We start from the raw sequence: 26,663 nt of genomic DNA on the forward strand, positions 1-26,663 counted from the left end.
GAAGACAAATAATAGAAGAAGCACATAGTCCCAATGGAGCTACTAAATTCTGGTGTGGATTACAGCCTATTCCCATCTGTGCCTCATCTGTTTGAGCCATGGAGGTAGAAAAGATTACTTAATTTCTTTTCAGTGTGCATGTCTGCTGTAGGATCAAGCACACAACCAGCGAGCCCTTACAATCACGCAAAGAATTCCTGAGGTTATCAGATTTTTTACTCCTTGTCCTGCAAGGCAGCGAAAACAGTCTGGTGTCTCTATGATGGATAGTATTATACTACTAATTACAAATCTACTCAAAATCCCCATTTTTTGTAACAACACAGGTTTACCAATGAAAAAGAAAAGAACACCTTCTGGGAGTTCTTGTTTCAGCTACCCTAGAAAAGGGATTTCTAGAAAACCATTCTTTTTCAAATTTGAGTCTGTTTTACTTACCCTGTGTTTTCTGTGTCCTCAACAAGTTGTGACCTGAACAGAATGCATCACCTCCCTCTGTTACACCCACAAAATTGGGGCCTCCAATATGTAATTTACAGATTTAGCCCACAGAGTGTCTTCTAAATGACATTTATCTGAAATGCTTTTTCAAGTGCTTTCAGTCTTAGCTTGAATATTCCTCTGCTTTGATAACCACCTCAGATGCTTTTGCTTCTGTCTCTGGCCTTGTTTATAAAGATATTGCTCAGTAAGTTAGGGAATGAATTTACAGCTCCTTGTCACTAACTCTCTCTGTAAACACCCCTAGAGCACACTAAATTGCCTTGGTTTGAAGCAACTTAATCTCCTCTCAGTGCCTCGTGAAATATCTAATACTTTCTGCAAACTGAGTGACCACAAAAGAGGGCATGCAGGAAACCAAATTAAATGTAAAATTACAGCTGAACACACTACTTTCTGTAGAAAAGCCATCTATTTCAGTTAATTCTTTGCAACTAGGTCGAGGTGATGATACACCAGCATCCCTGAGAAGAAGTTCCATTTGCTCTTCCTGCTTTCACTTTCACTGTCATGACTGTAGAGCTGGTGTCTAGTCAGTGAGAGAATCTTATTATAGTAACATCCAAATATGACACACAGCAAGGATTAAAGTGTTATCCAACTTGTAAATGCATAAGCAGGCTCCCTGGAAACAGAATTCAGACTGATATTTTCATTTTCAAACCTGTATTTTTCTCCATCTGAGTAGTCAATGGAGCATCTTCTTTTCTAAGTAAGATCCAATTATAATGAGAGCTTGGATTGACAGGAAACATTATTATAACTGAATGAGCTGTCAAATCCATGATTAATAAGGTTTTTCATTTAGGTTCAACAATAGCAGCATTAGACTACTGCCATATTATTATTCAATAACTCATAGCATTCATAAGAAGGTTTATTTTCCGTTTCAGAGGGTAGACCGAGATGTTTCACATTCAGCTATTCGTATGGGCAGAAGTGGTTTCAATATTTCATGAGATGATTTTATCTCTATTTTTCCCGAAGATGCAAACTAATGAAAAGCCTTATGCAAAATCTAAGCCTGCTGTTTGAGGATTTAGTTTCTGTTTTCCTTCTAGCTCCCATGTTTTTGCATCCGTATTCCGATTGCTCGAACCACGAGAAGAGAGAGGGAGTATGAATAGTGTAGGAGGTTGATAGCTTGGGTGTTCACATCACCAAATGTTGATGATATGGAGTAAAAATAGGAGAAAAACCAAGACCTCTTTGGTCTGTGTGCTCAGCGAGGTGCAAAGAACAGATAAACAGTAGATATTTCATGTTAGCCACCATGTATGTATGCACTCAGCTGGCTCAAACAGAGAGTATTTTTACATTACACTGCTTTTCACTTTTATATGAGAGACAATGAGGGCAGGATAGTTATGAATTAGGTTATTCACAAGGGGAAAAGATCATTTTCAGAAGAGAAGTGCTCACCCTCTTTTGTACCAAAAATGCAATTCCCTCCATCCTACATAAATTCTGCTTCCCATCCCATTTCACAGTTTGATAGAATGTAACTGGATATTCTGTTTTTCTGTTTCACTGGTTCTCAATTTCATTTTCCTAGCTTAGCTCCTTAATCCACTCTTCCACCCAAATGGAGGTGCTGCTCAATCACTGCAAGTAGTATAAATGATATGTCAGATTGACTTCAAAAAATAACCTTTTAGTCCAGCATTTATTTAATATCATCAGTTATGTCTGACTACTTTTCATAGAAGTATGATGTATCAATATAAGATATAGATATATAGATATATATATAGGAGAGCTAGTGAGCTATCTAGATAGGTAGATAGATGTAACCTGTACTGTAGCTACCTCTTTCTTCATTTTCTCCTCTTGCTGGCACCTTTCATACTTGCACAAACTAACCTTTAACATGCAACCCTTAGTTTAATGTTATCATCTGTCAAAGTCCCACAATCTGGGCAAATTTATGGAGGCATTATAAAGAACATCTGACTTTCCTTCCATAACTCTTTTTTGTCTTGAAACTTCTGCCTTCTGCAAGCCAACTGGTGAAGACAAGGCTAAACCAGATATACCACAGCAGATGCAAAGGACAAGCACAAAGACCAGTGTCTAATATTAGAATAAACTATGAAGTGGTTAACAAAAGACTGATCCCTCAAAGGTGTTAGTCAGCCTCAGGGTTAACACCTTGCTATGGTATAAATTCTTAAATAAGTTTTTCTTTCTTGTTTCTTCCTCTTTCAAACACACACACTTCAGAATCCATCTGTCCTAGACAACTGTCACTTGTTTTTTTCACCCCTTTTGTAGATTAACTTCCAGCTAAAAACTTTAAACAAGGCAAAAATTTACTAATCTCCAGTAATTTCATTGTTGATGTTTTTATGAAAATACTGGTTTTGCTATTGCAATACCCAATGCACAAAATGCTGCATTCACAGAAAAATCATTCTTGTCTATACAAATATCCAAGATGTGAAAATGAAGCATCGTGTCCCATTTTGCAGACAGAGGAGACAGCTACATGAACAAGTTGCCACCTAGTAAATGAGCATGGATTTACAGCTCATTTAATACTCCATGGCAACTGTCTGTGTGGTTACTGCTCCAGAGTAAATTCGAGGCAGCTCTGACCCTTCCTGAAAGCAAGGCAATGTATCTTGCATTTACCTGAGCTTTAAGCATCCATATAAAGTAACTAATGAGCTGTAAATCCACAATCCCTCTTCACACCTGGAAGTTTTTTCATGTATCTGGAGGCAATGATGTTTATGTGATTTGCCTGTGGTCACTGAAGCAGCATTTACGGAAGTGGAGATGTAAACCAGACATACTGAGCTCCTGTGAACCCCTCTCCTCACATGGTCAGAATTTTCTTGTAGAGCTACTGTTCAATTGCTTGGCACATTTCCCTTCAAATGACAGTAATTCACAAGCAAACTCGACCACTTTTTCCTCATTAATACTGCAGCACATGCATTTACCACTTATGCAAAACAGATGGATCCCTAAAAGTAGCTTCCAGATACAGTTTCTTCATTTCACACATAAAACATTATTTACTTTTCAAAGACTCTTAAATTTAAAGTTTAAAACTGATGCTTTGGGAATAGTTTTATCCTGGTTTATTTATCAGATTTCAACTCTAGGTAATTAAGAATCCAAACTAAAGCAGAGTCTAAGCAGAGTTCATCAGTGCTGTCCATCAGGGTGGTCCATGGTATGCCCCAAACTAGTAAAGAGCTTGCTTTATTTTCCTTGTTTTCCCCCAGTGACTCCTATTAAGTGACCCTCTACTTAGACTCCATCACACTAGTTCAGGTGGGCCATTGATACAGGCCACTGCCTACAGTCACTGCAAGCCTGGGCTCCCTGCTCTGGTTTTTCAGTGGCACTACAGGAGTCACAACAGACTTGAACACTCTGTACATTTTTAATCCCCTCATTATTCTGTATCAAAAAAAAAAAAAAAAAAAAGGAAAATCTGAACCACTACATTACAACATACTGCCATGACATCTGTTTACTAGTAAAATTGTTTCATGTTCTGAGGCAAAACAAGACGGAAATGTTAAATACCTTGAAAAAGGTTGGTGTAAATAATAAACCTCTATGCATAAAGAAAAAAAAAATTTTGTGGTAGAGACAACAAATACATTATTTCTAGGCTCTTAAAATCTCCCTCATCATATGTTTTTTATGCCACGTCCATGGACAAACACATTCAAAAAGTAAAGAAACCCAGGGCTTGGACAATCATTACTAACTTTAATAGATTTGATGAGTCTTTCCACAGCACTCTCTGTCTCTTGATAATTTTCAATTCCTCACTGTGAGGACTCTCTGGAAAATGTGAACCATGGCTACAAATCTTTTAGGATGTGACCCTGCTGTCACACTGACAGCAACTTCCTCATTTCTTTTCATGTATTTCAAAGCATAATCCCAACCTTCTGGGATGCTTTCATTACCCAGTTGCTCAGCTGGCAACACTGGCAAACCTTGAATTTCATGAAAGAGGGCATAATGTGAATGGGCAATGCCAGTGCTGTCCCTTACACTGACCACATATAACACTTAAGTGACTTTAGTGAAGCTCCTTCTTTTTCTTTTTTCATTTTCCATTGTTTTTTAGCAGTGGTTATATAAACACCAGTTGATTACACAGTGCCTGGAAGACATCACTGGACTTCATTTCAGCCTGTGCCAACTACCTCTTTCCACACGGTTCTCAGGCATAATCTGGTGATTGTAGCACCCCAGGGCCCATTCCCACAAATAAAGAGACCAAAGTCTCCAAAAATCAGCCACCAGCTACCCCACACCATCTGGCTTTCAGAGCCCAGAAAAGTTCCTGAAGCTGTTTGAGCAGGGATGGAGTCAGAGAGCCTGGGAGCTGCCCAGAGCTCCAGCAGCTGGCTCTGTGGCATCCTGGGGAGCTGCCTGGCAGGTCACTGCCACTGCTGCAGACAGACATCGCAGGAGTATGGGACTGTGCTTCCTGCTGGAAATTTGCTGTGCTTTAGATTACCTCTGGCCAGTTTAAACCGGAAAATTCTTTCAGTGATTTCCAAACAGAAGTCCAAAATACAGTCCATAACAGGTAATGCTTCAACAGCTAGATATCCACAAACACAAAAATTTCCAATTTTCTTGCTGTGAGGAGAAGGGCAAATGGTAAAATGCAGCCTGCAAAATGGCTTTGTGGGAAGTCTGGTTTCTTGGAACCCCAGCTGAAAAAAAAGACATTTCTATCATCCCACTCCCCAAATTCTATTTTTGGAGAGTTATTCTGCTGCAGTTGTTCCTTGGATTTTAGATTTATTGTTTTACTTTTCTTGTCCTGCTTCATAATTTTACATAATTATATGATTTTATTATGCTATGTGTTTTATTATGTTATGTGATTTCTGCGAGACAGGAAAAAAATGTGCCAGCCAGTTCTTTCCTTACTGACATCAATGGCTTTTGGCTCACACACTCTGTTCAGGATTTTCCTTCTTATCAAGGGTTCCATATTTTCATGTGGTGCAATTTTTTATTTCTTCTGGGCATCCTCTTTATTTTTATATTTCTTTCCTCTTTGTTCTCCAAGTAATTCATTTTTAGCTCTAAATTAAGCAATTTGCTTTTAACCAGTTGGCATTTTCATCAGTCAGCATATCCAAATGTTCATCTGTACCTTCCTTAATTCCATGTACTATATCAGCATTTCCTGTATCACTAATGCCTTTCTGCAAAGAGACACCTCAGATTACCCTGCTGTTTCTTTAGGCAATTATGTACTGCCTGTCCTTCTGGCAGGCACACTGATATCTTCCCCACTGTATTTCAGTTTGAGAGTAACATCAAACCACAGTATGTGCCTCACTGCAGACTTGATTCTCTGTGAAAATTTTAAGCTGTTAGTATTTTTTAAAAGAAAAAGAAGGTGCTGAGAATACCAGGAAAACTCCAGTCCTTTATTGGCTTGGGCTTTAGGGTTTCCAGTTTCTCTATCAGAGTCCATAGGGTACCCAGCAGTCTTGGTCTACAGCCAGCATTGCCTGGTTTCTTCTGTGGAAAACCCCAGGGTGTGGAGTGAGATGGCACATGCGTAAGCTTCAGCCCAGCATAGGGTAAGGATGTGGATAGGCTTTCCAGAAAATGGTGACAGGCCCCCGCATCCAAACACAGCTATAAGGATCTCTGCAACAGAGCATCAATACAAAATCCTTCAGCTTGGACTGTCCAGCCAACAAAATAATTAAACTGCTTGATACTTGTCAGCACCTACATCCGGGTCCAGCTTTCCCTTAAGATCCTAGCAGGAGATCCATCCTGTGCTGAGGTTTGGAATTCGTGCTGCTGGGGAGGGCAACAAAAGCCTGTGTGTAACTTCAGATGTCCCTGCAACTCCCACTCCTTTATGCCTGTGCCCTCGGCTTCAGCTCACTGCATGAGAGAAGAGGAAGAAGTGGAGATGTGCTGGGAAGAAGTAAGGAGCAGGAAAAGGCAAGCCTTTTGAAAGCAGTACAGGGGATTGGGGAATCAATATCATATAGGTGAGGGGTGAGGTGAAGGGCACATGGAGAGTGGAGCATGGGGGAACCCAAACACATGGGTCTGGGGGAATCAGGCATGTGTGTCACAGGATGGGTTTTTGCAGGAAAAGGAACCCATGTTATAGTGCAGACATGGTTCTCAGAGAAGTGAGAAGCTGTAGCACAAGGGCTTGGAGGGAATTTGGGCCTGATTTACCAGGTAAGACTGTGGTGGGGATGGGATTTTGAGACACTTTGGACACAATGACAGTATGGGCTGGTCCTCAATTTGCAGAGCTGTAGTTCCAGCCTTCACACGTTATTTATTAGGGACTTACAAAACTAGTGGAAAATGACAGGGAGAAATAATAGAATGTGGGGAAAGGGGGGGAAGAGAGAGTGGAATGTGAGATTCCAGAGAATGGGAAACATACTCTTCTGTGGGGAAAGGAAAAACAAGAGGAAGAAGAAACACAGGTGCAACATCAGCAAACACAGTGCCACACCTATCAGAGAGAAACCCTCCTCCTTATATTTACATATGCATATTTCTGCATCTGCTAATGAAACTCTTTTTTCTTCCTCATTTCTAGAGCCAGAAGACTGTTAATTCCAGAAGTCTGTTCTTATTTGTTCTTTCCTGGCTGTCCAGTGTGCATTTTCTAACATGCTTTTGTTTAGGAAAGTTACTTTCTTGCTACACAGCAGAAATATTTGTGCTAAATCTACTCTATAAAGGAGCCAAAAATGTGAAAAATGCTCTGGAAGCAGAAAATAAAGTTATGAGGAAGGAAAGGAGATACTACAGGAAAACTCATTTGCAGAGAAATGCAGCTTATGTCTTATCAACTTAATTCCAGATAAGTCTTCATTTTGCTGTGAAGACAGATGCGATAAATATGTTAATGGCAGATTTTGATAGCTCAGTTTGTAGAACTGCAAAGCCAGATGGAAGTGATAATTTTTCTTTCATTTTAATTTTGAAATAAAAAGCAAGAAAGCAAGAAAGTTCTTGGTATCTTAACACTGTAATGACTTTTGAAAGGATAATGGACCTTAGCACAAAATGACGATTAACTATCATGCCTTGATGCTCCTATTTTATTAAATTCCAGTTTCCTTGGCTGGAATTCTCTCAGTTTTCTTGCCAGAGATGAGCAGATTACTGCTTGTGACTGACTTTTCCAGTTCCACATTCATAAAGTTATTTAGAAGCAATCCAGCTGGTGGATTTTTTACTGATTCTGCTGCTGCTCAGGTTAGATACATGACTAAAGAGACCATTGATAATAGCATTGGATGGAACTAACCTCTCTTACTCCTTATCAGGAGTGAAATACTGCCTTTTTTGTCCCTTAAGAAGTGCACTGATGGTCTTAGGAGTACAAGGTTAAATTGTGGCTTTCCATGTATTGATTAAGATTGCATTTATCTGTATCTGGTGTGGACTTTTTGTTTCTATTTAATATAAAACCATTGAGGGACATAGATTAACACCTTAAATGTGTAGGATATCTACTGCTTGAACTGACAGGCAAAAAGAAGGCTAGAAAACTTTTGCTGCTTGAATCCTCTTGAAGGGGAGGAAACAGTAGGTTTCCGAGCAGGTGAAAAAGGAAATGTTAGAAAACTATTTTCAAGGAAGCTACTAAGTGAAAACTTGGTTTATCATATTTGCAGTGGTGTTCCTAATGTGTGGAAAAAACAGACACAACTGAGTTGTCCCCTTTATATGAATTTTCATTTCAAGAAAGTGAGGTCCTGACTGAGTACTCCCACAGGAACTCTGCAGGAACGATGCTCCATTCTCAAATCAATACCATTAACTTCTGGGGTTTTCTTAGATAAGCTCACCAATCAGAAACTGAATGACCATTTACCATTTTCTGCATGTCATTTAAAACCCCCACCAAAATTCACTCAAATGATTCTAGAAAAGAGAATGTAGATTTCTGATGAATTTTATAATACATATTACCATAGGATAGACAAAGGATACAAGTTGCTATGTCATCCTTGTCCTCAGCTGGGGGTGCTTGTGGGTAGAGGTATTGGCTATTGGATAAATATGTGCTTTCATCTAGTAATATTAGATAGATATCTTCTGTATGAAGTATAAGATTATTTTCATCATTCTATACAAGCTATTCTTTTTCCATTTGTTTAGTTTACATGCATTTTCTTGGGGGTTGTCTTTTTAAATTCAATTAGCAAGTTGCAAACATATGTGGTCTGGATGTTTCTTATTCAAACAAAATGTCCATATGAGAGGGAAAGGGAAAGTCTATGCTGTGTGGGGAGAGGAGAGATCCCAGGTTCTGGAAGTGAAAGCTGTATCAGCAGGAGCTGAGCCAACTTAATTAGCCCTGTGAAGAGACAGGGCAGAGTGCTTGGTTAATACAGCTGTATCATGTTTGAGGATTCCTCTGCTGTCTCTGGACTTTGCTGAACTGTGCAGACATCCATGTCTCTGCAGCACTGCACCTTGCACACAAGCAGAGGCAGTTCTCACACTTGCCTGAGGTTCCAGTCCATGCTGGATGCCAATCTCATACAATCCAGTGACTGACATGACCAAAAAGTGTGCAGTGAAGCATTCAGTCCTGCTCCTGGGCTCAGAGTTTCCTTACCAAGGTCAGAGAACAGCAGGAACAGACAGCTGGAGCCTCTCTGCTCTCACATCCTTGCTGTGAGCTGAGGCAATCAAAGCACAGGCTGTAGCTAAAGGTGACCCACACTTGCAGATAATCCTCAGGTATTGTCAAGAACCAGACAGATCTTAGTCTTCTGTGGACACATGCAGCAGCAGCATTTTATCCTGGAGCTCCAAACCAAGCAGAGCTTCCCAACTTGTGTGCAAGGAAACCATTCACCACTCTCCAGCAAGCAGCCAGAGCTCCCCAAGGACCAGGCAGGGAACTGCCTGCAGGAGAAGTGTGGCAACTCATGCAGCACTAAAGCTTATCCCAGGCTGCCACCTTGTCAGGCTTAAGTTCAGCTTATTAGGATGCTCATCTGTTATTTATGCAAATAAGCCTATGCATAGTCACAAAATATGCAAAGACGGCTATTTATCTGTTTGGCACAGTTTCTGACTTTCTGAACCCTCAGACATTCCTGATACTTTTAAAAAGAAAACAGAATCTCCCCTAGCACTGCAATGAGGACAAGGCAGAGCCTAGCTGCTACCATCCACGTCTTCTCAGAGGACTCATGGTGCTCAGGATAGAAAAGATAATTCATTCTGTGTGACTTTAAACACAATATGTTACAGCTCAGGATGTTTAATCTAGTGAATAAGGGATCTTTACTTTTTTCACCTTCCCAGGGGAGGAGATTTGCCATATGCATAACTTCAAGCATTTTGACTGCAGTTTATTATTTATTTAACACAGGTACCTGCCCCCGCAAAAAATTAAATAGGGTCTTTAAGAAACAGTGTTTAAATGATCTCCTTTGTCTGGACAGCTGTAGTCTAAGGTTGCTCTCACTTATGAATGTTCAAAATCACGTTGGCTCACCCCTCTTCTGCCCTTACCGCTCTCTTCTCACTTTAGGAAAATATCTTCTGCATGAGCCTGATCTGTAGTCAGTATCTACCTGCTTTTCTGCATACACAGCCATCAGTAACTGCAGGAGGTTTGAATCTTCCTGACAAGGGTACAGATTGACCAGAAACACAGCTTTAGGGAATTTTCCCCAGTTCCTTACCGCTGGCCAGTACCAGGGTGATTCCTTGTCTGTTAGATCCATGGACAAGTTTCTCATGTATCCTTCCCTGCATGTTTTATTTCCTTGCATGTCTTATTTGAGATGCTCAGTATTCAGTGTAAAAATGAGAAGGAAAGACATTTCTGTAGTAAAGACAGGAGAAAATGATGCACCTTTTTTTTTTGTAGTAACTGTATATTAGGGAGCTACCTTATCCATTCAATTCTTCTATGGACTGCTCTAACCATCTCCCAGGATTTTTATGGAGATTTGGACCTGCATGTGGTCTTGGAATTGGGGAATGAGAGGAGAACACCTTCAGCAGGCAAAGAGAGGTACTCACAAACACTGCCCTTTCAGAGTGGTTGCAATTCAACTTTAGTTTCATACCAACACACAAAAAAAGAACCTCCTCTGAATCTCCAAAATATAATTACATGAGTTATATTGTACTTAAAGCACAGCAATCACAACACAGGGTGCTCAGTCCACCCTGACATCGGGATGATGATCTCATCAGGAGAGAGAATAGTAAGATGTAGTAATACATAATAATAGTATTAATACTAATAGTAATAATAATACATAATAATAGTAATAATAGTAAATGCTTTTTTAATGCAAAAAAAAGCAAGAAAACTCATGGGTTCAGATAAAGATAGCTTAATAAATGAAGGAAAGGAAAAAAATACCCCAAAACAGTGGTGCAAAGGCAGTCACTCACAACCTCTGACAAGAAGACTCTTGTCTGACCAGTCTCTGAATTATGGCTGCCCTCCCAGGCAAATCAGCCCCTCAGTTTTTATTGCTGGACACAGTATTATGTGTCACGGAATATCCCTTTGGTCAGCTGGGGTCAGCTCTCCAACCTATCTCCTCTCCCAGCGTCTTGCCCAATCCCAGCCAACTTCTTTGGGGAAGCCTGGGAAATCAAGAAGTCCTTGAGGCTGTGGGTGCATGGATGAAAAATAGCCAAAAGATTGGTGTGTTATCAACTCTGATTAAATCAAAAATAAAAAAATACTTTACAGACTGGTGTGAAGAACATCAACTCCACCTCAGCCAGACCCAACAAAAAAAAAAATGAACAAAAGCATTGTCCTAGTTAGTTAAACATGAAGAAAATTGTCCTAGAAGGGGCCCTTCTTTTTTAACATCAAGTTCTATTCTAAAAAAAATGCTTCTTTTTTTCTAAAAAAAAATAATAAAAAAAAAAAATCCAACCTATTTCCCATTTGGGTAAGTGCAAAACAATGAATTCAAAAATTTCAATACAACCTCTCTGTGAACTTAATTCTGCAATTTCCAGCTGAGCAAAATTATCTTTACATCATGAAAACATATGCTTCCCCTTAATAAAGATTTAAATACAAGCACTTCAAATCTCTCCCTTCACTTTCACAATGGTGCAGTAAAGGATTATCAGTGCAAAATTATACAGCCAAGATTTCTGCTGTGAGTCGGCATGGTTCCGTTGTTTTTCATGGATCAATTAACACACACTGGAGATTTTAGCCATTCCTGTCTGTAATGGCTAATTTGCTTATTACAGGGAGCTGAGAGCCATCTGTGTGTGTGCCATAAGGACACAACAGAGAAATGAAGACTTTAAACCCACAGAACATGACCTGTGCTTGTAAGACGTTCAAAGACAAGGCGGGATACCTTACCTTTGGAGCCTGTAGTACATCAGACACACCTTGCTTGGGCACTGCAAAAATATGTGGTGGTGGTGCTGCTGTTGGCTTTTTGGGAGGCCTGGGTGGCGGATGAAGGGTCAGGTTTTCATATCTTCGCAACATATAGTATTCCTCTTTGCTGACTTCTTCCACTGTTGTCCTAGTCACAGGCGGTACAACTGTCTGGACATCTTTGCTGAGCAAATGGACCAGCATGTTTAAGCGATACACAGGGATCTCCCAGCTCTCTGCTGGACTGCTGGCACTACTGATCAGCAAGTAAGAGTCTGTGATTTCTTCTTCAAACTGAAGACCAGGCGCGGCCGCCAAGACATCTTTCTCGATGGAAAGGTCCCTCACGGACACTTTGACATTGAAAGGCAAATGGAATTCTTTGCAAATCTCGGAGAGGTGGTACTGTTTCTTGTCATGAATCACTTCCACAAAGCCACCTTCCATGTACATGGGGAGGAGCACTTTTTTATGTGAATCACTAAGTATTTGCTCACAAGCTAAAACATCTATGAGTTTCTTTCTTCCCTCATACAGAACTTCACTAGTCTGGCATTGCTGAACTAGAAATTGATCTCCAACTGAAACAGATAAAAGCTCTTTAAAAGGGGAAGAAAAGGCTTTAGTTGCCACAACATGAAGATGTTCTTTTTCACTTCTTGCTATCTCTAAGTCATAGGCAGTTGGAAACTCCCGAGGTCTTCTCTTGAACTTTCCTTTGTAGCTCATAGGGATTAAATAATGTCTTTTGGAGGAATCACTTCTCATCTCAGAGGCTAGGACTCTTGCTGCCTGGTACTTTTTGTAGATGACAATCTCTTTCCCTGTAGACAATAAGTTATAAGGTTTTTGGCTTCCCGAAGGCCCTTCCATTATCTCAGCAACCATAGGAAAGTCTTTGTTTGTTCTCTCAAATATATCTTCCAAAGAAAGTGGCTGAAGGAAAGAGCTAATATCGTAACAGTCTGTTATATCCTTGACCTCAACATCCAGATCTGAGAGAATATGAACTATGTCCTTTCGAACTGGAAAGAAAAAGAAATGTATTGGGTTTTGTTTTCAAGCTGGCATTGAAACAAAATACAAGTCCTGTTGACCAGATACTAAAACAATCTCCCCTGAGGTATGTGTGTCCATGTGTAAATGTGGACCACTAACAGGGCCAGCCAAAGTCTAATTGTTGTAACTTGAGAGATATGGTTATCAGTAATGCATGAGACCACACAAATTAAGGGAGAGAATAAGGTGTGCAAGTGAGCACAAAGTTTAAAAAAAGTCTAGCTCACTATTTTCTCCACAGCACCTCCACATTTAATCACTTGTTTATCTTCTCAAACTCTTGGGTGCGAGCTGTATTTTTATTCTTTTATTTCATAGCAGCTTAGGGTTTCTCTAAAGAAATGAGTAGAGAAATATTTTTAATAAATAAATAGCTTTTGGATCCATTAACAACATGTTGCTGCTATGGCCAGACTGGGAGAAAGAAGGTATTTTGATATTTATAAGAATAATTAAAACATCTGTAATTATTAGGAAATAATACCACTTCACAAAATGGCAAAACCTTTGTATAACTAAGAGTAAGTTATTTTTATGAATTAAGTAATTTTAATATTATGGCCTTCTCTGGAACTTTTGCATCTTTTTCTGCATCACCTGGTTTCATTCACTATCAGAACTGATCCATTTAATTTAACAATCTGATAGGGAACAACAGCTCTTTTACCACAACTGAACTTGCAAAATTTTGAATGCAAAACTTCCAAGAACAAAGCTGACTACGTAATTAAGGCTTGTTTAAGAATTTGGCTCTAAGACAGTGATACCACAGATCGCTGACCAATGCAGTAAAATTTAACAAGCAAATAATATTCAGTGACTCTCTTCAATATGACTTATTCTGTATAGACCTACACAAAGGGATAGTATATCCTGGATTCACACTTCCTCATAGCAGGACATACCAATATTTTATACTGAAAATTTATTTTATATGACAGAGTTCTATGACAGTGATTCAGGGTCTGTTTGCTCCAACTCTGCTTTTGTCACATTGATACCTTGAGGTGATAAACAACCTAAGCACCACAGGGGAAAGACAACAAAGGAAAATGACTGGTGAAAATGAAACTTTCTACGAGCATTTGCGAGAGTTCCACACAAATAACTTGTTCATTATTAATAATGAGAAGTATAGAGGATTCCTGCTCACAGCCTGTGAAAATGTAATCAGTTATCCCAGTTATCAAGAATCTTTCTTTTTATAGTGGATAGTATTTCTTATACTTTATCTTGTGTCTATTTATAGTTCTCCTAAAAATGATGAAAATCCATTTTTCATGGTCCATGAGAAAGTAGTTATTCATGTACCATGAAGCCTACTTTTCAAGTTTGTATTAAATAGTTATTTAGGACATATGCAATACTTCTTAAATGTTGAGAACACCATGAAACTTAAAATAAAAACAACAAATACAATCCTTACTGGAATAACTGATTGGAAGACAAGTGAATACTAAATATTTCTGAATCTTCTGAAGGTTTTCAGGGATATTAAATTCCTATTGATTCTGCACATATATCTAAGTGGGTATAGCAATACACCTGAGTTAATCGAGCTTCAGGAGATGAGCTAGATCCCTGAATCTAGCTCGAGTTACAGCAAATGGAGTCCTTTATCTTGCGAGGTTATATTTTCCAAACTCACACATTAAATCACACGGCAAGCGCAGCAGAATATCTTATAAACATATGTTTATATATACATATAAACATGTAAACATAAAACAATTATGGCATATTGTGTTAACAGTCTCTGCCCACTTTTATTTCTTTCTCTTTTGTCCATTTGCTTACATAATTCAACTAAGAAATGCTCAATTGCAAAAAGGTTTCCTGCTTGATATCTTCATGAACGGCATATTTTGAACGGATTCAATTTCTATGGAGGTCATTGGTTTGCTTCTAGTAAATGTAACACGCAGCAAAACCTTACCAAAAGCTAAGTCACTATCCTGCAATCAGAACCCAGCTGTATCAATGTTTTGGTGGAACAAGTAGAACAACTAGTACCATATATATTTCAGAGTTTTTAAAAATAAAACCTCAGAGCACAAACTTTCAAAGACACTGGTTTTTCTAATCTTTTTGCTTCCTCAAACTCACAGGTTTCAGAAATTTCCCATTAATTTTTTGTGTTTATATACAGTTGATACTTGTTTCTGCAACAGAATAAAACAATATGATTTTCCTTTCTGTGACATCCTCATTCTGAAAAGTAAATGGTAATTAAGTGTATTGCAACATGTATGTCCCTATTCTTTTTCTACATCCTAGACATAGCCATAAATGATCAAAAGGTTTCTCCATGGCCAAAGTCCAAGACACAAACTGGGAACAGAACAGAATTCCTAAGCTCAACCTTTTTACCATGCAATATATTTTCAGTGAGGATTTAGTTTTAGTGATCAGCAAAATAACAACAGAAAGAAATACAAGGTAATAATCTGAACTAACATGTGATGAAGAAATACTAAAGGAAATATTATTTTTATCTTTCTTCCTCTTGAAACCAACATTAGTAGCAAATATGAATAAGGAATTTTTAGCAAACTGAACCTTTCATGGCTATTTTAAGAAAATGTGGTATATTTAAGGGAACTTTTGTACTTTGTTACACTGAGTTTAACAGAGCAATGATTTTAATTCCTACTTACATTTCGTTACTGCCTGCACTTCGTAGACAGGCATGAGAATCAAACAGCCATCAAAATTCTCAGGAAGTGGACTAGAGGAGTCCCACATATGTACAGTATTGGAAAGTTTAACAATCCGGTTTCTACACTTAGGGATTTTCCATTCTGCAATCTCTTTTAGGGTGTATATCTGGTCATCTTCACACTCATAGAATTCACCTTCTTGTGAAAGGGGCAAAGTAAAGGAATGAGACTGGTTATTTCTGACCACGACACAGTTCACAGCCATTGTTCCATGGACTTCTTCCACTGAGTTGAAGGTGATCTGCTCATCATGCTTGATAGTGAAGTTTGCCAATTGTATATCCTCAGTGCTGTAGAAACAAGGATGGCCAAACCTTGTTGGCCCAATAGAGACTTTTCTTACAATCTCTTCAATGCTGACATATGGAGTCTTATCTGCCACAACTTTATAAAGACCTAGAACAGAAAACTTGCATTATAAAAAGGGAAATACACAAGGAAAGTCATGCCAGATTTTAGACTGTGAATGTTATAAAAAGGGGGAGCAAAGCACATCAAATAATTCATAGATGATAGCTCAATTGCTAGAAATACGACTCTATTGAGGTAATATCAGCTGCATGGTACAATGTATAGGCAGCTGGAATTAACTCTTTGTGTCTAAGTTCTGACATATGGCATACTTAGCCCACAGTAAAATTTTTCTTTGCCACAGAAAAGAGAAAAATTATCCTAATTCCTATCTGTCTTCTCAGAAAACCAGCCTTTGAGAGCTAAATGCAGATGTGGTATGAGGAAACACGACATTAGTGTGATCAGTTCACGCAGGATAAGTTTCTTGCCTGAACATCAGTACTATGTAACCTTCCACACACAGACTGGGAATTCCTTGGTCAAGTGTGTTTAAAGGTATTCCCAAATGAAAGAGTAGCACCTACAGGTAAAAAAGAGCAAATAGATTTTAGCATATCTGATGGCCCAATCCACCAGCTGGATTAATTCAAAGTCTGGGTGTTGTAGCACTCCAGACATCACAAGGCAATTAAAATGCTGAAGTTCTGCAAGGCAGAAGCTGTATCTGAGCTTCCCTATCTCCTAGGGACATTATTACTTCATGTTAATCATGCCCTTTGGATCTGTCTCATTAGGAGTTTCCATTGCAAGAAAAATGTGTACATTTCTCTATTTGCATGAGGGTTTTCATGAAGGAAGATGAACTGGAGGGTTGAGAGGACTAAAAAGCAGGTCTTAGCTGAACTGTGTGGTTCAGCTGTCTTCTTTACTAGGTGTTCCAGCATTGTGAATGCTGCCTAATGGAACTGCAGTGCAGCTTCCTGAGACAGACATTGACAAAAACTTGCTTTCGAGTGAGTATAGGAGGAGAATAGAGGTTATTTCCAGGCCAAGTTTGCTAGCCACAAATAAATGAATAGCTACAACTACAGTGACAAAGAAGCTAAGCTCCCTGGGAGACACTGTGCCTTTTCTCCCTTTGTCTGCCAAAGCCAACCAGCAAAAATCCTATGGCCTTGCTCCTCCACAGTATTGACTCCTCTGGACCAGAGGGCACGTTGTGGTAAAGGTATACTTCCATTTTATGTTAAGGCTGTTAAGGAGGATGCATGGGATGGGGAATCAAGGAGCCTGGTTGGTACCACTAAAGGCACATTTATGGCAGCTTCAAATCCCATGAGTAGTTTAAGCCATGCCTGCAAGGTTTTAAATGTCCTACCCAGTTGTCTTACCCAGCCAAGGGCAGGATGTTCCAACCCACACCTAGATTTCAGTAAGGTGGAATGCTGCCAGAACACACAGTTGCTGTTGGATCTTGGAAAGACACTAATTTTCTTCCTTAGACCTCCCTTGATTGTGGGCTTGTTTAATAAATTGTATCAGGGGATATTGCTTCTCTTCAAAATAAGCAAGCTGCTATTTTCTTCCACATCTTTTCCCTTACTAACTTTCATTACTGACCATAATCAACACAACTGAGGGCCCTGCATGTTATCAGGGCCCTGCATGGTATCAGGGTGTCCCTAAGATTGTATTTCTTAAAGATAATGTATCAAATAATTACTTTTATCACAAAATCCGTTTTTAATATTTTTGGGGGGAGGGTGGATTGGACAGGACAGATGGTTCTGGCTACAGGATTGCTGTGATTCTGGCTTCACAGTTACAAAACCCCACACTTTCACTTTGCAACTTTAGCACCACTCTCGTTCAAGAAGATATAATTAAGGTTCTGTCTCTTGAGTAGCTTTTAACTGAATTCATCTCCAGATTGGGCATGTTGGGTTCTGAGTGTCACATGTGGCCACTAGTAACTCTGGGAACTAATACCTCTGAGGGTATCAGTAGCCTAAGCAGTAATAGCCTATTTGATCTGCTGCAGAAACAGTCACCAGTTGTGCCATTGTCACTTCTTTCTATAGTTCTGTGCCTTCACAGTTGTCTGTATGACAGCCAGCTTTTCCTGTGTGAAACCAGTACCCTTGTGTCAATGTATCCTCTTCATATATGTCCTCACTGTAGGAAAACCTACAGGAAAAAACTCCAGGCTTTTTCCTGGGCTGCAAGGAAGACGCATTAATGTACAAAGTACAACTTCAACACACATTTCTTTCCCACTGATACTTGTGATGTTTCTCACTGCTATTTTTAACACAATTATTAGTGAGGAAGTTATCTGCCACAGTCCTAATCACCACTGGAGCATGTCAGTGAAGATCAACACAAACAGGTTCATCAGCATTTAGAAAGTCTAGCTGCGACAAGGCACCAGTGACAAACTGAAACTATGGAAAAGACAGTGTTCTAGTATCATGCTTTGCAAGCACAAGAAGGATGTCATCTCCTGGCAGTGCTGGGAGAAAGCAAATAGGAATATTCTTCATTAAAAAGGATATTCAAAAAACTTATGGTGTGTCCCAAAGGTAGTAACTATGCTTACCCTTGTGATACAGGAGCAAGTGTATGCAGCCCACAGACCTCCTTGAATTGTATTGAAAAGCCTCCATAAACTGCTAAAAACCACTTCCAGTTGAAAATACTTGCCAGCATACAGGTATGAGAAACATTCTTCTCTTCTATGAGTTTGACAATAGTCTCAGGCTACTAGTTTTCCTGTGCCAACAAAATTATTTGGAAGGCAATTATTTCAGCAGCAAACCGATGAGCATCCCAGGTTGGAAAGCAGGTGTCATATGGGAGCATAATTACCAGATTTCATACAAAACTAAGCACCTGATTATCCCCTTGGCCCAGGCAGACTGGCTTTGTCAAGGATGGGAACAAAAAAATGTTTGCCGTCTGTTCTGCTGGGTTTTTTTAAATTTTGGTGACAGAATGCTTGCTTGGGCAAAAGAAGAGCCATGTGGCCTTGCATGTTTACCTTCTGTATTGATAAGACTCCTGACATGAAGGCACCTAGCAGCCACCTCTGAGTGGCTATGAGCATGCAATGTTCTGTATCTTTCTCTCTATATGGAATGCAGGTAAATACATAAAAGGCTATTTTGGTATGTTGGGTGGAAGTCACTGCCATATTCTGCCATGGTATCCTGTCATAAATGCTCTCCTTGGTACATACATATGCAAAACCAAAATAAAACACACATATATATATGTATATATATATATATATACACATTTATATGTAAAAACCAAAATAAAACCACAAAAAACACCAAACAATATTATCTGGAACAATTCAGAGCCTTATTAAAATCACTGTGAAGAAAATTGCAAAAACAAATGTTTTCAAAATCTAAGATAAAAAGGAAACCTCCAGGAGGAGAAGACATATGGCAAGTTTGAGATACTAAAATTTGGACATTTTGAGGTCAAACAAAAATATTTTTGTACTTTTTCATAAATCATAAAACAACTGAATCAAATTCAGTTAGACTTTCCCAAGAGATCTTGGTGGACTGTAAGGGGGAAAGACAGATGGAAATAACAAATTTGGAAAAAAAGTCCATCTGGTTTATCAAGATCTGGCATTATTCTCCTATAGATATATTTTCTAATGCAATCTGGTCTACAGCCAAACTGTACTGATGTCCAATGGTTTGGGGGAAAATAAGACAGTCATACAAGAAGAACTATGTCCATATATAATAATACTACAGGAAAATAAATATAAGCATTCCACTCCATGAAGCCTCTGTACCTAGTGACTTTTCACTAGATGAAGTATTTGTCTAGACATAATGCGATAATTAGTAAGCCTCAAATATCATCAGCCCATCTTTTCTAGAAGTTTTACTAATTGGTGTACAAATTGAGACAGAGAGAGTTTGAGAATCTGAGAAAATTATTTCACTGGTATGAGAGAAAAAACATAGCCAGAGGATCACAAGACTGAATGTGCTATGGGAAAGTATGTTTTGATAGAAGGATATTTTTATCACCTTTTTACAGAGTAGTATATGCAGCTCTCTTTTACTGGCTGCAGTGTAAAATGTACCACCCTGGAGCTTTATAGTCTTCCTATTTTCAGTCTTAATTAGAGTCCTGAAGGAAAAGAGTATTTTACTCTCTTTCCCCCACAGAAAGCTGAGAAAACCGAGTTAGGCTTGCCTGGTAGAGTAGCAAGCAGCCTTCAGGAAAAAAGGAGAGCAGAACAGATCATCTGTCCCAGACTAGCAGTTTCTGTTCCCCAAGTAAAGCAAGAGGATGGGAGGAGCATAGTTTCTACCTTCTCTGGAGATGACCTAATTGTTATTCCTCTTTTCCTCCACCTCCAACACCCACTGTCTCCCTCTTCTCTTTCAGCATCCTCCTCTCATGCTGTCCCAAAGGCCGGTTCTCCCTCACCTAGTAGTGAGATGAGCCTTTTAATGCCTAACCCCTGTTCTCTCACGGGTTTGTTGTGTGGTCAGTGACTTGAAGATGTACTCAAAGGGGCAGTCATGCTCAGCTATGTGTCTGTCAGACCACGTAGGAGTGAGCAGCAGCGGCAATCAGGGCCCTCATGAGAACAGGGGCAGCCCAGTAATGTTTTTTGCAGAGGAAGGAACACAACAGAATGAAATGTAATCATTTGTGCTGGCAAACAATTCAGTTGTTGTGCAAATTACCTGTCTGCTAATTTGCTAGTAGTGAAAATTGTATTTCAAAATGTGGTTAGATGTAGCCATTGAAGTGCCTAGAGTAACAGCAGACTTCTATTTTTTTACCCAGTGTATGAGCACAGAAAGAATAGCTTGGCCCTCTGAGGCATGAAAAAGAACAAATTAGAATGAGGATAAAACGAAATAACACAGATAGTGAACTTGCGGTTGAAGCGGTTTCTCTAATGCAAAGGGCAGATTAGGCCTTTATCAAGAATCTGATTTGCCAGAGCAGAAAAAAAGGAGTTCTGAAGACTGCAAATATGCTCAGAAAGACAAAAAGTAAGGCTCGTTTAAAGCCAATGAGCCCAGTTCTTCACTGTCAGAGCTGCTATCCCCAGAGTAACCTAAATAGGAGCATTGCTCATTTGTGCCAGCATGCACGCAGTGAAAGGATACATGAGCCCATGGCATGCAAAAGAACTCATGGCAAAGGAAATGGAAAAGAGCATCAAAGCAAAAAATTTCTTTGCATCAACACAGGCAAGAGGGCACTGTACATACAATGTAAATACAGGGTCAGCCTCCTGGAGACCTGCGAGTATTTTTATTGAATTAAGTCAAAGGCAGTGTGAATAAGATCATCTGCAATTCAGTTCTGCACTTTGTTCAGGAGATGGGGGCAAGCCATGTTTCATGTACAATGTTTCAGTTAGAGCTTAGCACGTGTATGTAATAAAGTGAAAAGGGAAAAGGTCAAGAAAGAGCAAGAGAATGGGAAATCTTGACTCTGCAGAGCAGAATCATTCGTCAGCTAAGAACTAAATTAGAGAAATGACAAATTTATGTCTTACCAAATAGCTCTTGAATACATAAGAGTACATATACAGAGAAAAACAGGAAAGAGGTGCTCCCTGTTGGGCTAATAAGAAGTGTCATTATGCCCCTCTTCAGTGCTGCTGTTCAGTAATACCCATCATGCGGAGGATAATAATGATAAATTTCAGCAAAATGAACTCTGAATTTATTTTTCAAGTGAAATAACCCAGTTTTCTAGAACACTGGTTGGGAGAGTTCATAACTATGCATGAAAATTGTAGTGATTAGATCAAATTTGAAAATGTACTCAGTAGGGCAACAGCATCCAAATGCCAAGTTGTAAAACTGATCACTTGAATGCAAATAAATCCCGATTCACCCGGTTCAAGTGCTTGAAACCACAAGTCTTTCTGTTCTAACAGACATTAATAAATTTATGACTACTTTTATCACTCTGTTGTGTTGGATATTTTAGGATTCAAATGTTCAACCTCATATGCCAATCAAGATTTAGAATATATTTCTATTGGTGTATGTATTTTAGAGATAGAAGAAATTTTAATAATGTCAGAGAAACTTGGATTACAAGAGAAATACTAAGTGTCTTGAGAGTTCACAGGAGAGTCATATTTCAATATCTCTAGATAGCCACAGATAATTAAAAGGTCTTTGATCTCTACATCTGGGCCCTACTAGTGTTTTCAAATGGCATTCCAAAAAAAAGTCTTTTAATAAGTGGTCATAGAAACCATTCAGATTCACAGGATAAGAAAAATGTGAAAGAAAATTGAGGATCTACTGGAGGGGGAGGGGAGAAAGTTATATATACACAACTATTTCAGGGTGAAATCTGTATTTTAGAGGTGTCAGATAAAGGCATAGCAGAAGATATTTTTCTGTAGAATTCATATGAAACATTTCATTCTCATGGACTTTTACATTTTATTTGTTTCAAGAAGTGTGTCTTGTCTCCCTCTGCAGAAAAAACACATCCCAGCTTGGATACTGGCATAACCTAAACCTTATACATGCACGTGCACACACTCTGGCATACTCAGCAAGACTTTAGAAGAGCATCAATGAGGTTATTAAGTCAAGCACTCAAACACTAGAAAACACTCATATTATGTTCCCCATGCAGCATCAATTTAATTTCCCGTGTGCTTTCAGTACAATACAGTGATAATTAAATATGTAGGGTTTGGGGGTTTTGTTTTTTGGTTTTTTTTTTTCTTTTGTACAGAACTGTAACCTCATTCAGTCCATTAGCTAGGCTGATGGCCAAAGTGAGTCCTGGGCACAATCTCAGACTCTTGAAGTCTGTTGTGTACTGTGTGTGCTCTGTACCAGTGTTTCTTTTACACTAGTGTCCCACAGCTTCTCCCCCAGGCTCCTTCCCACTCCCCCTGCCCTCCTCATGCAGTTTTTCAGCTTGCTCATCTCCTCTCCCCAAGGGACTCCCATTACCTCTGCTGCCTGCAAGACTCCCAACATAGGAATTGCCCTACTTGCAAGTCTTCCTCTGCTGCTGAAATCACCTGCATCTGCCTCCAGTCTCTGATCTTTGCATGGGAAGTCTTCATCCTTCTGTCCTGCTCTGAGGTCAAAACTTTTTCTACCATTTTACTAAAATAGTTTGCCTCCTATACTTTCCACATATGGGATATGCACTTCTCCCTCTGTGCTTTACTCACTTCCCTGTTCAACTCTGCTGGGCCCTAACAGTAAAAGAACTGAGAGTAAAATTCAAAAATTAATAAATATGACACATGATGAAATAGTACTGGGTTCAGTACTCGGCCAGCTCTCCTTAACAGGGCAACATGAAGAGAGGAAGATACGATTCAAGTAACAAGTCAGTACCACATGCCAAAATTTGAAGTCCATACTCCAAAATCCAAAGTTGTGATTTCACTGTAGAACAATTAAAGAGGTTTTTAAGCAGAAAAACACATCTATTCCCCTGTAATCCTCTTTCCAAGCATGGAGTAACTCTGGCCACCATAGTTAAAATAAATCATTAAAATAAAAGCAGTATTGAAAACAAATTGTGGAAAATATTTTGTACCTAAAATAATAAAATACAGATTTATTAATAGTAAATTAATTATAGTTTGAGAACATGACAAGGAAGATTTCAGCTCAGACAGGGTTTGGCAAAGTCATAAGTAAATGAAAAGAAGATTTTTTGTTGTAATTCTTACGCCAAGGGACTCTAAATGCAGAAAACATTACCACAAAACTTTATAATTTTAATAATTTTAATAATTTCTATTCAGGTTTGATAAAGGATTGTAAGAGTTGAAATTTAAAAATTAGTTGACTGTGTCTTGTATCATCTGATAAAATCTGTATTTCTGACAGCTGAGATGTAACCTCAAATATCAATCAAGACAACAAATCAATAAAATGAACAAAGGTGATTACTCAGGGCTATAACTCCTCAAAAACATGAATGCATGAAATACTATACCAGGAAAATTTAGTGGTAATTCCACTTTGGCTGAAAACTGGCTGACTTCATTCTTCTCACAGATACTTGCGATGAGCTTATTAATTTTGAAGCCAATAACTTTAATGACTTCTTCTGTTGACAGGGAGCATTCGTTTCCAAACATCTCATAGACGGAGCCTGAAAAGAAATACAAAAGGAAAGAAAAGCATTATTTAGCTTTTTCTCTCTTTGTCAAGAATCTTTACCTCTTTGAGTGAAGCCAAAAGTCATACGTAAACATGAAATAATAATTAACTTAATTTTCTTTTGCTTCCTCGAGGTTATGAGAAAAACCATCTTGTGACTTCACTGACCAATCAGCTCTATGTTTACATGATTCTTCAATGCATGAGAGGAGAACAAGGTCTGAAGAATCTACATTTCCAAATTATTAGACCAAAACATTTGACCAGTGTAGGTAGAGGTAGAGCATAGGATTACCTGGGCTGTCAGGAGCTGTCTCCTGAAACCGGCAGGCAGTGGAGCTCAGGCACTAAAAGCGCCACTGCACTGCACAGGGCATAGCATATCCCGTAGGAAACAACAGACTACAGCAAGAAACAGAAATCCACAGACCATTGAAGGTACCCAGGGAGAGGACATCTAAGAGACATCTAAGTGCAATTAGCACTTGAGCTTCCTGTGGTAACTGAAGACCTGAAGAAAATATAAGAAATTGGAAAACTAGCAAATTAACAATGGCAATCCCACTTCCATGTTGAAATGAACGTATTGATTCTGATCTGGCAGCAAAAAATTCTTTTTTTATCTGTCATGCTCAGAGTTTTGAGAAAAGGAACAAAGCAATCCAGCCAAGTGTTTTATCACTTCCTCAGACAAACCTGGAACTGTATCTTGTCCTGCCAAAACCAGTCCTCCCTTCTCCATTCTGGTTGTGGTCAACCTTTACTATTTCAGTAGCAGGTGCACAGAAAGAAGAATAAAGCCAAAAAACTCAAAAGCCAAGTTATTCAGAAGAAGGAAAAATCCTCCTGGTCTCTGCAGAAGATTGGCAGAAGTTTTGGAGCATGGGATCAATTAACTATAGATAAAGACAATGCAGTAAACACGCGGTGTTCCATCTGTAAATAGAATTGCATTGAACATAGAGCAACAGAAATGATGATTTTAATACTAGCTTCCATTCTTCTGTGCATTTCCTCCTAAGAACTAACTAAGATCTGTCCTGAAGTGATATGGATATGCCCTTTCTGAAATCTCATCTCAAAGTATCATTTCCCTTGTGGTGAGAAACGTTGTTCTCATTTCCACTCCCAATGCATTGGTAAGTGCATTTATTTGCTCTCCTACTAATATGGTTCAGCTACCAAAATACTTTCTTTCTCATTTCCATTTTTCCCTTCCCCAATTGGTTCTCAGGGTTAATTTTGCCCTTTTCTTTATCTCCTCTAAGACAGATTTTCCTTCACACAATTGCTCTAAGCCCTTACTTACATCATGTTCAGTATAAAGTCTTTTTTTGGTTTTTTTTTTTCCTAACCTAGGTAAGTAGAATGGTATCAGGCAATGAGAAATATTTAAAACCTGACTTCTGGCTACATAGTTGCAATCAATAATTGACAAGGCCTGTACTGAAATATCATCATTGCTGGCAGAACTCCCCTTGAGGAGCAACACTCTTTACAGCTCTCCTTGTAGCTGGTGGGGATATTGGGAGGGAGGGAAATAAAAAACCCAACAGCTTAGCTTTTTTTTTCCACCCAGGTGTCACACCAAAAAAACCCAACTATTATCTGACTGATCTTCCTATTGTTTATTCAAGAACAACTCCAGACCTGGACTGATAAGCATCTCTTACTGAGTCTGTGATTTATTTATTAACTCTGCTGCAGCACTTGCAAATGACATACGCTTGATTATCTGCTAGACCTCAAGACAAGTCACTGGGAGCCCAGCCTGAGCATAACTTATTCTTGTTTTAGCCTAAACCTACCCAAAGCTTCAACAGAGACCACAAAACAACAGGAGAATGATGGAGAGTAATGCTGAGCAGCTAGTTAAGTGTGCTCTGTTGTGAGTATGTGTCCAGACAAAGCTATTGGTTGCTTGTGCAATGCTCTCAACAACTGAGATGGACCCCAGAAAATCCTCATCTTCCCTGAAGAAGATGTAGGGTTTTAACCCTCTGGAGAAGGAATCTTGGTTGAAAAAATAAAGTAAAAAAACATCTGGAAGATGCTTTTCACAGGCTGGATGGGACAACATTCCCAGGTTTCCTGAGGACCCTATACAGGCTTAAGGGCTCTGCTGTACTTAGATTCCAGACTCACCCAACAGGCTTTCTGCTGCACACCAGGATGAGGACTAACTCAGAGATATTCTGGATTATAGTGCCACTCAAATATCAACCAGTCCCAGGTGAAGAAACATGCTGTTTACACACGCTTTCCACAATTCTGGTACTGAGCAGAAGATCAAGAGAGCTGCTGCCCTTTAACAAAAAAGAACAACCTGGTTTTCTTATTGTAAATATAGTGCATAGCTGTTTGCTCTCTGCAGTGCCTTAGCAATTCTACACAGACTAACTCAGCTGTCTCAGTGGAAATTGCTACAGCTCCCATCAGGAGGCTGGCTGTTGCTAATACAGATCATGAAGTGCCATGTCTGTTAACTTTTAAAAAATTTCTAGGTGTAGTGACTCCACCATTTCCCTGGGCAGCCTG

At 39.1% G+C, this 26,663-nt stretch overlaps 1 protein-coding gene across 1 annotated transcript in view; it reads right to left on the bottom strand.

Annotated features, from left to right (window-relative positions):
- THEMIS (thymocyte selection associated) overlaps positions 1 to 26,663 on the bottom strand; it is an 88,706-nt gene that overhangs the window by 39,391 nt on the left and 22,652 nt on the right. The window contains exons 4-6 of the mRNA XM_086877023.1: positions 23,959 to 24,117; positions 15,607 to 16,065; positions 11,870 to 12,915 (exon numbers count right to left, since the gene is read on the bottom strand). Of these exons, the coding sequence (XP_086733149.1) occupies positions 11,870 to 12,915; positions 15,607 to 16,065; positions 23,959 to 24,117 (1,664 nt within the window). The remainder of the gene's footprint in view (positions 1 to 11,869; positions 12,916 to 15,606; positions 16,066 to 23,958; positions 24,118 to 26,663) is intronic.

Source organism: Cyanistes caeruleus, chromosome 2, assembly GCF_971803275.1.
Source record: "Cyanistes caeruleus chromosome 2, bCyaCae1.hap1.1, whole genome shotgun sequence".
Taxonomy (NCBI): domain Eukaryota; kingdom Metazoa; phylum Chordata; class Aves; order Passeriformes; family Paridae; genus Cyanistes; species Cyanistes caeruleus.